General features: G+C 38.3%; 1 protein-coding gene across 1 annotated transcript in view; it reads left to right on the top strand.

Annotated features, from left to right (window-relative positions):
• The window catches only part of si:ch211-166a6.5 (clustered mitochondria protein homolog), a 48,293-nt gene that overhangs the window by 13,454 nt on the left and 21,221 nt on the right, over window positions 1–13,618 (top strand). The window contains exons 3-5 of the mRNA XM_056463215.1: window positions 2,896–3,067; window positions 10,375–10,506; window positions 12,645–12,803. Coding sequence (XP_056319190.1) covers window positions 2,896–3,067; window positions 10,375–10,506; window positions 12,645–12,803 — 463 coding nt within the window. The remainder of the gene's footprint in view (window positions 1–2,895; window positions 3,068–10,374; window positions 10,507–12,644; window positions 12,804–13,618) is intronic.

A 13,618-nucleotide genomic window follows, 5' to 3' on the forward strand; every position in this document is an offset into this window, starting at 1 on the left:
CAGTGACAGGCTTCAGCACGAGACAGAGTGAAATGCCCAGCTGCTAATCAACTATATAAAAGTAGTCACAGTGCACACGCACTTCATAGTGTAAGGCTTTTTTCACACACACACACACAACCCTCCTCAGAAGAACTGGGGGAAGCGACGCGAGTCTCTCTCTCTCTCACACACACACACACACACACACACACACACACACACACACAACGCTCCTCAGAAAAACTAGGGAAAGCGACGCGAGTCTCTCTCTCTCTCTCTCTCTCTCTCTCTCACACACACACACAACGCTCCTCAGAAAAACTAGGGAAAGCGACGCGAGTCTCTCTCTCTCTCTCTCTCTCTCTCTCTCTCTCTCTCTCACACACACACACACAACGCTCCTCAGAAAAACTAGGGAAAGCGACGCGAGTCTCTCTCTCTCTCTCTCTCTCTCTCTCTCTCTCTCTCTCTCTCTCACACACACACACACACACACAACGCTCCTCAGAAAAACTAGGGAAAGCGACGCGAGTCTCTCTCTCTCTCTCTCTCTCTCTCTCTCTCTCTCACACACACACACACACACAACGCTCCTCAGAACTAGGGAAAGCGACGCGAGTCTCCTGTCTCCTAGCTTACGATCGCCATAGCAACGACAAACGGCAGTGGAACGCGAGCTCACAAAAGCCTTTAACGTTAAATCCGTAAACAAAGCGGCACGCGTCGCGTTTTTAACGTGGCTTACATGTGATAAGAGAATATAAAGAGTAACCGCATGTACTGTACCAGGTTAACAAGTAACAAAACACAATAAATACATAATTTGCAAGCTAGAGTAAACGAGGCAACAATTTTAATCTCACTTACTTACACTAGTGAATAAACCTCAACCACTGACTCTTCACAGTTTCATCTTTGGGTAGAGACTGTCAATATTATCCATCTGAGCACAGCGTGACTTCATTGGACCGGCGGCGTCTGTGTGTGTGTGTCTAGTGTTTTTTCTGTGTTAGTGGGCGGGGCCGCAGGTTTCAAATCTCCCTGGTTTGCGCGCGTAACTACTGGCGAGGCTTGTGTTTCGTGGCTGCTACTGGCGAGGCTTGTGTTTCGTGGCTGCGTCATCGCGAAACACCTAATGACTCGTTATCAAGACGACTCGTTTGAAGCACTATGAGTCGACTCTTTTATAGATGAATCAATAGTTTTAAACACTGTACACTTACAGATTTAAGCCTTAGCTGGATATTTCACTTCACTTAGAGCTGTGTTACACACTACATGGAAGGGCATTTTCAAAAACTCATAATATGGGCTCTTTAATAAATAAATTTAAATGCTTTCATTCATTCATTCATTTTCCTTCGGCTTAGTCCCTTTATTCATCCGTCGTCACCACAGCGGAATGAACCACCAACTTATCAAGCATATGTTTTACACAGCGGATGCCCTTCCAGCTGCAACCCGGTACTGGGAAACACGCATACACCATGGACAATTTAGTTTAGTCAATTCACCTAAAGTGCATGTCTTTGGACTATATGGGAGAACATGCAAACTCCACACAGAAACGCCAACAGACCCAGCTGGGACTCGAACCAGCAACCTTCTTGCTGTGAGGTGACAGTGCTAACCACTGACCCACCGTGCCAGCCATAAAACGATGCATTTAAATTTTAAATCCATAAATAAATAGACAATTTTATAACTGTTTATTTCATTCATGTTTCAAAACGTGGATCAATCAAATAGTAAAAACTCCGCTACTCACCCGTTTGCACCGGCTGCCAGTTGCTGCCCGCATCAAATTCAAAGCTCTGATGTTTGCTTACAAAGCGACCTCTGGCTGTGCTCCTTCTTATCTGCTCTCACTTCTGCAGATTTATGTGCCCTCCAGAAACTTGCGTTCTGTGAATGAACGTCGCCTCGTGGTTCCATCCCTAAGAGGGAAGAAATCACTTTCCCGAACTCTCACATTCAATCTGCCCAGTTGGTGGAATGAACTCCCTAACTACATCAGAACGGCAGAGTCACTTGCTGTCTTCAAGAAACGACTAAAACCTCAACTATTTAGTCTCCACTTTTCATTCCTAATCTGTAATTGCCTCTCTGGCTATACCACTAACTGTACTCTCTCTCTCTCTCTCAAAAAAAAAAAAAATTACATTACTACTGCTTAGCTTCTTAGACTTTACACACCTGAAACTTGTCTATAGCACTTATTCACTGTTGCTCTTATAGTTTATATAAATTGCTTCCTTGTCCTCATTTGTAAGTCGCTTTTTAAAAAGGCATTAAGCAAATACTTTTCTCTCTCTTTTTGCCACTTGTATTTCTTTTTCGTTTGCCACATGCTTTTCTCGAGTTGAAAATATGCCATTTGGACAGTCCACACATGGGAGCAACCAATCAGCTTTCGCCAAGTTGAGCTAAACATCAACAAGTTGAGCTAAAGCCTCTCTCACTTGAGCTAAAGCAGTGGTCTCAAACTCAATTCCTGGTGGGCTGCAGCTCTGAATAGTTTAGCTCCAACCACCTCCAGATCACCCCTGCTTAAGGGTCTCTAGTAGTCTTGAACACCTAGTTGGATCAGCTTGAACCACATTAGTTGGATCAGCTGTGTTTGATTAGGGTTGGAGCAAAACTGTGCAGAGCTGCGGCCCTCCAGGAATTGAGTTTGAAACCTATGAGCTAAAGCCTCTCTCACTCATTGGACAGAAAGAAAATTGTAGCTCATTATAGCAGGAGTTTAAAGATGAGCGAAGCGACTCTAATGTCAGGAAATCTGAATGTGTTTGGAGAGGGATTGTGGATGATTTATTAGCTTTAGCTGATTTCTGTGAAAGTAATTCTGATCTGTAAACTGTAGAGTCGTTGTCTAGAAGACTGATTATGATTCTGGTGTTTTCTGCGCAGGTTCATGGGTTCTGGCTGGTCCAGGATGCCATCATGAGTGTTTTGGGCAGAGAAGAGGTGACGCCGCGCTCGTCTGTGGCTTTGGCCCTTTCAGGAGTGACTTTAGACCCCATGATGGAGCTCCAGGACATCAAGGGCTTCAAAGCTGGAGTCACTCTCCGTCTTGTGGAAGGTAAACTGGAGCAGCTCTACTTTAGTTCATTTCTAATGGGGGATATGCACAAGGACTTTTCGTTTTCAGTCAGCCAGCTCAAGCGCTTCTGATGAACCGTCATGCTATTACAAAATCGTTACGTTTAAGATCTGATTTCTTTAACATCGATGGATTTATATACAATATAAAGTGGGTCTTTATAGACAAGAAACACTAAGAAACACTGCATTAAATTCTATTGTTGTGTGCCATGTCTTTAAAATATGGAAAAATAGATTTTACCACAGTATTTTCAATTGAGTTTCTGCTCTCATCTGCTGCTGCCTACATCAATCCGTCAGATTCTGGAGTGAATTCAAGTTCTAAAGAAAATTATAGATGATAAATTATCTTCAATAAAACAAACACATTTATAGATGTGGTATTTAAGTATATGAGAATTTCACTCACCTTGGAAATGGAGGCTGCTTGAATGGTTTGTGAGCACAATTATGTACACACAGCGTGCCATATTATCAGATAATTGTAGGAAATAATTTCAAAAAGCAACTGACTGTGTAAAGCCACATAAAACAAAACAAAAATATGATGAATATGCCGAGTTAAGCGGCTAATCAGCCGGAATCAGCTGAGGTAGCGTGACGCAGACTAGCGAGACCTAGCTTTCACTCATGTGGCCCCACCCTTAATTATGCAGACTTAATATAACTTAATAAAAAAGAAGCGGATGAGTTATTAAAAAAATCACCCCCCTCACAGTTGTCATGAAGGGTAATATTAGCTATGTACACCAATATCGTTCTTTGCACCAGGCTGTAAACATCTTTTTTTTCTGCTGTAAAGTTGCCCATTTTTACATTGGGGTCATTAGAAATGTGCTCTATTATGGAGCCAGGACTAGCGAAATTTCGATGAATTGCAGTTTCAGTTACTTCCATATTATCTTCACAAGGGAGAGTGTTGCTGCTTGGCTGACGCATTCGTAGATCTGCTCTTTTTTTTGAAAAGAGCATCTCATTTGAATTTAAAGCGACAGTTACCAAAATGGCACAATTAGGATCCTGAAAGCCTGAAAGGGTCCGTTTCATAGAGTTTTAAAACATTATTGGTGTGGTATTTTGAGCTGAAACTACACACACACACTCTATATGGACATCAGAGACTTATTTTACATCTTGTAAAAAGGGGCATGATAGGTCCCCTTTAAAATCTAAAATCCAGCTTGACCAGTTTAAGCTGAAAAACATGGCTTGCAAAAAAAGGGAAACATAAGATTGAGGATGCATTACAATACATAAGATTGTAAAGATTTATACAAACCGTTGCGTTAATTTATTTGTAACATTAATATTTCCTTTACACTTTCTACTCATTGCATTAATTGCAGAATATGAGTAAACATTGTTTTAAAATCCCAGGCTTGCCATCAAATACTTGTTCTAAATATGCCTGACAATATTTAATTTATGCTATATGAATTATTGGCACACTGAATTACATTTTAGTGGATGTCTAAAAGTAAAAGACAAATGGAGGATTTACTCAGAAAAATATCAAATTAAAAAGAAAACATCATGATGTACAAAAAAAAAGAGATTAAAAGCTGTACTACACTTATATTGTTTTGAGGATTTTAATTAAACTTTTTATTAACACTTTTACAATACGGTTGTATTAGTTAATGCATTTACTAACATGAACAAACAATAAACAAAATGTTAACTCATGATGCATTAACTACAGTAATATTAACAAGCATGACTTTGGATGTTAATAATGTACTAGTTAATACTGAACTATGATTAATTAATAAATGCTTTACAAATATTGTTCATGTTAGTAAATACATTAACTCATTCATTCATTCATTTTCTTTTCGGCTTAGTCCCTTTATTAATCTGGGGTTGCCACAGCGGAATGAACCGCCAACTTATCCAGCACATGTTTTACGCAGCGGATGCCTTTCCAGCCGCAACCCATGACTGGGAAACACCCATACACACTCATTCACACACATACACTATGGACAATTTAGCCTACCCAATTCACCTATACCACATGTCTTTGGACTTGTGGGGGAAACCGGAGCATCCGGAGGAAACCCACTCGAACATGGAGAGAACATGCAAACACCACACAGAATCGCCAACTGACCTAACCAAGGCTCAAACCAGTGACCTTCTTGCCGTGAGGCGAACGTGCTACACACTGCACCACCGTGTCGCCCTACATTAACTAATGCAGTGTTTCCCAACCCTGTTCCTGAAGGCACACCAACAGTACACATTTTTAACCTCTCCCTAATCAAACACACCTGAATCAGCTTATCATAACATCAGAAGAGACTCCAACACCTGAAGGTAATGGGTCAGAAAAGGAAGACATCCAAAATATGTACTGTTGGTGTGCCTCCAGGAACAGGGTTGGGAAACACTGAACTAATGAAACCTTATTGTAAAACATGACCAACATTTATTCTCCAAAAAATATAATGAATGTTATTAGTGTTAGTTCAAGCTAACAAAAACAACACTGATCCAGTATCTTGCTCAACCGGTGGTCATAAACTACAGGAAAGGGCGTGTACATTCATTGGTCAAAAAGTGTGTGAACCATGTGTTTTTTTTATGTCCTGGTCCAGCCCTTCCCCTCCACCTGCTTTTCCTTCATGACCAGACATCTCTTTCCAAAACCAGCTTGACCACCTGAAGCCAGTTTAACCAGCTGGATCAAGTTCTGGGTGGTCTTTCTTCCTGGCCAGGTTAAGCTGATCAAGCAACTTGGAGCAGCTAATAAGCAGCTAGCATGTTCCAAAAACACAGCAACCAGTCTGATCAGGTTTCAGAGTAGAGTAGAGTAGAGTAGAGTAGAGTAGAGTAGAGTAGAGTAGAGTAGAGTAGAGTAGAGTAGAGTAGAGTAGAGTAGAGTAGAGTAGAGTAATTATTTATAAGGCACACAAAGAGATAGTTCACCAAAAATGTCTATTACCTCATCATTTATTGAGGGTGGTCTGTCAGCCTGACCAGGTTAAGCTGATCAATCAACTTGGATCAGCTAATAACCAGCTGCATGTAACAAAAACAAGCAACCAGTCTGATCAGGTTTCAGAGTAGAATAGAGTGGAATAGAATACTTATTTATATGTGTTTAAATATTTTTATTATGGTGTTATAAAGCAGTCCAATAATTATTGTAACATACATTTTTTTTAGAGTAAACATTTAAAAATAATAATAAAGTAAAAGCACGCTGGCGCAGTGGGTAGCACAATCACCTCACAGCAAGAAGGTCGCTGGCTTGAGTCCCGGCTGGGTCAGTTGGCATTTCTGTGTGGAGCTTGCATGTTCTCCTCGTGTTGGTGTGGGTTTTCTCCAGGTGCTCCAGTTTCCCCCACAGTCCAAACACATGCTGTACAGGTGAACTGAATTAGCTAAATTGGCCGTAGTGTATGTTAGTGTGTGCATGAGTGTGTGGGTTTTTCCCAGTGTTGGGTTGCGACTGGAAGGGCATATGCTGCATAAAACATGTGCTGGATAAGTTGGCGGTTCGTTCCGCTGTGGCGACCCCTGATTAATAAAGCGACTAAGCTGAAAAGACAATGAAAGAATGAATAAAGAAAAGTTAAATAAACCACATTAAAAAACAGAGCAGCAAATGATTAAAACAAACAAATACCCAGAACAACCCCTTACCTCCCACCCCACCCATGGGACTAAAACAGTCCACACTGAGGGTATAGTCAACACTGCATTATTAAATAGATTAGGATACAGAATCAAGATATAGGAGAAGAGACCAAATCTTATAAAAACTGTTCAATTTAGTCAAGCTGACTCAAAGCTGAGTCAAATTTTTTCCAGATGAATTCCCTAAATCGTTTCCTCCAACCAAAGTTTAGCTGGTGGGGGTTCTGTTCATTTCCAGAACCTCAAGATAACTTTTTTTGGCACAATAAGTTCATAGGACAGCAGCTGTTGAGATTTTTGTTTATTGAACATTCTCTTTATTAATTTTTTTACATTGACACAAATTATAACAATTTTTACATATGTATATATATTTTTTCATAAGAAGTTGTAACATCATGTTAATGTTGTACACTACCTGACAAAAGTCTTGTCGCCTATCCAAGTTTTAGGAACAACAAATAATAACTTGACTTCTAGTTGATCATTTGGTATCAGAAGTGGCTTATATGAAAGGCAAAGGCCTCTAGATTACGCTTATTTTACCAAAATAAAATATGATCATGCCTTGATTTTTAATTATTTAATTAATTAGGACAGTAAAGGTCTGACTTTGCTTAGACAAAAGTCTTGTCACTTAACAGAAAAATGTCCAGTATAGAATATAAAGTCATGCTGCAGTGGAAACAGAATGAATATTGTGTCTGACTCCATCATGAGCTTGGAGGACTGCATCCATACATCTCTACAATGACTCAAATCACTTATTAATAAAGTCATCTGGAATGGCAAAGAAAGCGTTCTTGCAGAACTCCCAGAGTTCATCAAGACTCTTTGGATTCATCTTCAATGCTTCCTTCATCTTACCCCAGAGATGCTCAATAATGTTGATGTCTGGTGACTTGGCTGGCCAATCCTGGAGCACCTTGACTTTCGTTGCTTTCAGGAACTTTGATGTGGAGGCTGAAGTATGAGAAGGAGCGCTATCCTGCTGAAGAGTTTGCCCTCTCCTGTGGTTTGTAATGTAATGGGCAGCTCAAATGTCTTGATTCCTCAGGCTGTTGATGTTGCCATCCACTCTGCAGATCTCTCGCACACCCCCATACTGAATGTAACCCCAAACAATAACTTTTCCTTTACCAAACTTGACTGATTTCTGTGAGAATCTTGGGTCCATGCGGGTTCCAGTTGGTCTTCTGCAGTATTTGTGATAATTGGGATGCAGCTCAGCAGATGATTCATTGGAAAAATGAAAGTCAAGTTATTATTTGTTGCTCTTACAACTGGAATCGGTAACAAGACTTTTGTCAGGTAGTGTAAGGGAAAAATACATAGGAAAGGGGGAAAAAGAGGAAAAATAAATAATGAGGCGGGGTTAAAGACTGCTCTCTTGTTAAAATACTTAACAAATGGATTCCATGTAGAAATTCTTCAGTTTTTAAAGGAAAGTCTGATCTTCTCAAGCTGAAGTAGGACATAACTATCAATGTGAAGCAGCGGGGATGGTCTTTTTGTTTCCAATTCAGTCAAATCAATCTATGTGCCTAAAGGGTTATAAATCTGATCGCTGTATGTTGATTTGTAGAAAGTTCTATGTCAACACTGACACCAAAAATAACTTAAATAGGCCCAGGGCATGTTTGTTTTCCCACCACTTCTGATATTAACTAAAATCCAATAATTAAGAATGTTCAATTCAATGTTCAATGTGACAACTTCAATACATGTGACCGAGTGATTATGGAGTTTGACTGCATCTATTAGACAGTGGGTCTACAGTGGGGAACATCTGAGAGCTTTAATTTAAACAGATGAAGTCAGTGCAGGATCTTAAACTGTATTAAACCATGCCTGATACACACAGAACTAGAATGAACTTGTTCTTGTGCTTCCTCCCATTGCAACCTTTCAAGTTCTACTCCAAGATCCTCTTCCCATGCCATTTTGAGATGCTCTAATGAAACATCACATTCTAACTGTGACTATTTGTAAGATTTTTTTTTAAGGTATACTTATTTATAAAGCACATTTAAAGTACCACAAATTAAAATGACCTTATTATTTATTCTCCCTCATGTGGTTTTAAACCTTTATGACTTTCTTTCTTCGGTTGAACACAAAGGAAGATATTTTGAGGAATGCTGGTTGCTGGCACATTGATTTTCATAGTAAAACAAATAATAATATGGAAGTAAATGGGTGACGGAAACCAGCATTTTTCAAAATATCTTCCTCAGACTTTTCAGACTTTTTCCCAGAAAGTCAGACTTTTTCCCAGTGCATGTTGGACTCCGGCAGGGCTACCCTTTGTCGCCAATTCTGTTCATAATATTTATGGACAGAATTTCAAAGCGCAGCCTTGGGCTGGAGGGGGTCCAGTTCGTTTCATCTCTGTTATTCGCAGACGATGTTGTTCTGTTGGCTTCATCGAACATGGACATTCAGCATGCACTGTGGCGGTTTGCTGCCGAGTGTGACACAGCTAGGATGAGAATCAGCACCTCTAAGTTCGAGGCCCTGGTGCTTCACCTGAACAAGGTGGTTTGCCATCTCCAGGTGGAGGAGTTCAAGTATCTCGGTGTTTTGTTCACGAGTGAGGGAAGGATGGAACGTGAGATTGACAGGCTGATTGGTGCAGCGGCAGCAGTAATGTAGTCGATGTAATAGTCCGTTGTGTTAAAGAAGGAGCTAAGCCGAAAGGCAAAGCTCTCGATTTACCGGTCAATCTCTGTTCCTACTCTCACCTATGGTCATGAGCTTTTGGTCATGACCAAAAGGACAAGATCTCCAAAAGGACAAGATACAAGCAGCCGAAATGAGTTTCCTTCGCAGGGTGGCAGGGCGCACCCTTATAGATAGGGTGAGGTGCTCTGTCACCCGGGAGGAGCTCAGAGTTGAGCCGCTGCTCCTCCACATCGAGAGAAGTCAGCTGAGGTGGATCAGGCATCTGTTTCAGATGCCTCCTGGTCACCTACCTAGGGAGGTGTTCCCGGCATGTCCCACCGGGAGGAGGCCTCGGGGAAGACCCAGGACACGCTGGAGGGGCTATGTCTCTTGGCTGGCCTGGGAACGCCTCTGGATCCCCCTGGAGGAGCTGGAGGAAGTGTCTGGGGAGAGTGAAGTCTGGAGTTCTCTCCTTAGACTGCTGCCCCTGCGATCTGTCCCCAGAAGAGCGAATGAAAATGAATGAATGAATCCTCTTTTGTGCTCAACAGAAGAAAGAAACTCAAATTTTGAACAAGTGAAGGCAGAGTAAATACGTTTTTGGGTGAACTATCCCTTTAAAAACAACTGGAGTTGAGCAAAGACAAAATGATCAAAAGAATAAGAAAAAGAAAGGTAGAATGAGCAAACATGTCTGTCAATTGTAAAAATGCAACCATTTTAGCAATCATTTCCACAGGGATCGGTTGGGGTTTTAGCTGTACTGGTTTTGCAACTTCTTGATTTCACTGCAAAACCGTCTGATGGCAAACTAATGAGCCAAGTGAGTCACATGGCCCTCATTATGAGCAGTGTGGGAAAATGCACAATGTTATTGCTCATCAGATAAATCAAACATGCACTTTCACGTTCAGTGGAGCTGGAGAAGGGCCTGATTTCGGAATTAATAATGTGAGGTGTGTGTGTGTTTTATAGAGCCGTACTCTCCTCGGTCAGCACAGGCTCATCTAGCTCGTGTGCAGGAGATGCTGAAAGCTGCCGGACCACAAGATGCCCTACTGGAGGGCCGATCGCCTGCTGTGCTGAACACACTCACACAAACGTCTGGTGAGAAAGTGCTTGGAAAATAATTTAAGGCACCTACTAAACACTGCTACTGAAATAAAATGCATGTGCTAAAAACAAACAAAAAACCCTTGAAGTACTCCGAATTTGCTTGTAAATTTCAGGATTAATTACACAGAAATGGCAAGTTACACACTGAAATACATGTGTAAAATAAAAAAAAAAATTGGAAAAACTATTTATTTATTTATTTTAAATATTTAAAATAATTATTTGAACTTATTTAAATTTTTTATTTAAATATTAATTATTAAACATTTTTTATTATTTAGACTAATTTAGTTATTTAATTTAATTATTAAAATCGTTTTTTAATTATTTAAACTAATTTAATTATTTAATTTAATTATTAAAATCGTTTTTTAATTATTTAAACTAATTTAATTATTTAATTATTAACTATTAAACTCATTTTTTAGTTATTTAAACTAATTTAATTATTTGATTTAATTATTTAATTCATTTTTTATTATTTTATGTATTTTTCATTATTAAACAATTTTTTTAATTATTTGAACTTATGTAAATATTTAATTTAATTATTTATTAAACTATTTTTTTTATTATTTAAACTAATTTAATCATTTGATTTAAATATTAATTTTAAACAATTTTTGTTAGTTATTTAAACTAATTTAAATATTTAATTTAATTATTAACTATTAAACTAATTGTACAATTGTTTAAACTAATTGAATTATTTAATTTAATTATTATACTCATTTTTTATTTAAAATAATTTAATTATTAATTATTTAACTCCTTTTTTATGATTTAAACTAATTAATTTAATTTAATTATTAATTATTAAATTATTTTATTTATTATTTACCAATTTTAAATATTTTATTTAATTTTTAATTATTAACTAATTTTTTTTTTTAAACTAACATTAATATAAAAGATAAATGTAAAGATTTAATTTCACCCTATATATGATTTTTACACTAACCTAATATTATTATACTAACACAACCTAATATACTAACCTAATTTCAACTTTGATTGCTGCATTACTTTTCAATTTACGTTATATTGTATATCTTGAATTATAAATGCAAGATTAGGGAAATATTTCCAGTTCTGCCATAGGACAGGATAAATAATTAAATAAATATGATAAATTTTTCAATAAATAAGTGTTTGTATTGTTTGTTTAAAAATAGACAACTTATTTTTTTTGGAATAGCAAATATAAATATAAATTGTATTTATGCTACAAATGTTTAAATTCCTGTTGCTCTCTGTACAACCCCAAATCAGAAAGAGTTGCAACAGTATGGAAAACGCAAATAAAAAAGAAAGTGGAAACGAGCCAATATTGTCACAACTATTTCTGATTTAAGGTTGTAGTTTGCTGGTTAAACATACTTTAATAAAGGTTTTCAAGTCTCAAGAAAATTGGTGCAAACTTGTTTTTCCAATCAAAAATGGTACAGCAATTATTATTAGCCCCCGTTGCACTATTTTCCTTTTAAATATTTCCTAAATGATGTTTAACAGAGCAAGGAAATTTTCACAGTATGTCTGATAATGTTTTTTCTTCTGGAGAAAGTCTTATTCGTTGTATTTTGGCTAGAATAAAAGCAGTTTTTAATTTTTTAAAGACTATTTTAAGGTCAAATTTATTAGCCCCTTGAAGCTATATATTTTTCTCTATAGTCTACAGAACAAACCATCATTATACAATAACTTGCCTAATTATCCTAACCTGCCTAGTTAACCTAATTAACCTAGTTAAGCCTTTAAATGTCACTTTAAGCTGTATAGAAGTGTCTTGAAAAAGATCTAGTCAAATATTATTTACTGTCATCATGGCAAAGATAAAATAAATCAGTTATTAGAAATGAGTTATTAAAACTATTATGATTAGAAATGGGTTAAAAAAAATCTACCCTCCGTTAAACAGAAATTGGCGAAAAAAATAATCAGGGGGCTAATAATTCTGACTTCAACTGTATGTATATTTAAATTTATAGCTAGACTAGAGATGCCATTTTGCTGTGGTGAGATTAATGTCAGAGGCATTTAACATTGCCTCTAAATAATTTAGCATGCAATAATTATTTTTATGCCCATGGCAGTGAGACTGTAATAACATGTTTATTTATGTGTCTCAGAAGCCCCTCCCACTCTTCACTCTTCAAAGAACAGACGGACCAATAGTAAAACAGAGCAGTCTACTGAAGCCCCGCCCCCTCCTGCCTACATTTTGCCTGGAGTTTCAGAAGTTCCTCCCTTGACCACTCTGCTGCCCACAAACACACACACTGAAGTATGTTAAACAAAACACGCGCGCACACAGATACACATGCAAAGACACAAACACCCACACACTACATGGAAAGACAATAACACACACGCATACACAAACACAGAAGACAAACACACACACACATACATGCAAAGACACACACACACACACACACACACACGCTTAAGCAAAGGCACAGCCAGACAAACACCCACACAATACACAAATATACAAAAGTGCACATACAGAGACACACACACACACACACACTACACGCATGTAAAACACACGCATGCACAAAGACACATCCGGACAAACACCCACCCAATACACAAACATGGAAAGGTACACACACACGCAAAGACACACACTTACACACTACACATACATTCAAAAACACACACATGCATACACAAAGACACAGCCGCACAAACACCCACAAGCATGCGGAGGTGCACATACACACACACACACCCACACATGCAATCACACATACACAGACACATTCGGATAAACACACACACACAATACACAAACATGGAAAGGAGCACACACAGGCACACACACCTACACACTACACATACATTAAAAAACACACACACACACACACACAAGCACATGCATACACAACCACCTACAAGCATGCGAAGGTACACACACATACACACACACACATATGCAATCACACATACGCATACACAAACACATTCGGACAAACACCCACACAATACACAAACATGCAAAGGTGCACACACAGACACACAAAGACACACACCTACACACTACACATACTTTCAAAAACACACACACACACACACACACACACACACACACACACAC

The sequence above is a fragment of the Danio aesculapii genome, chromosome 8 (assembly GCF_903798145.1).
Source record: "Danio aesculapii chromosome 8, fDanAes4.1, whole genome shotgun sequence".
In the NCBI taxonomy this organism is placed as follows: domain Eukaryota; kingdom Metazoa; phylum Chordata; class Actinopteri; order Cypriniformes; family Danionidae; genus Danio; species Danio aesculapii.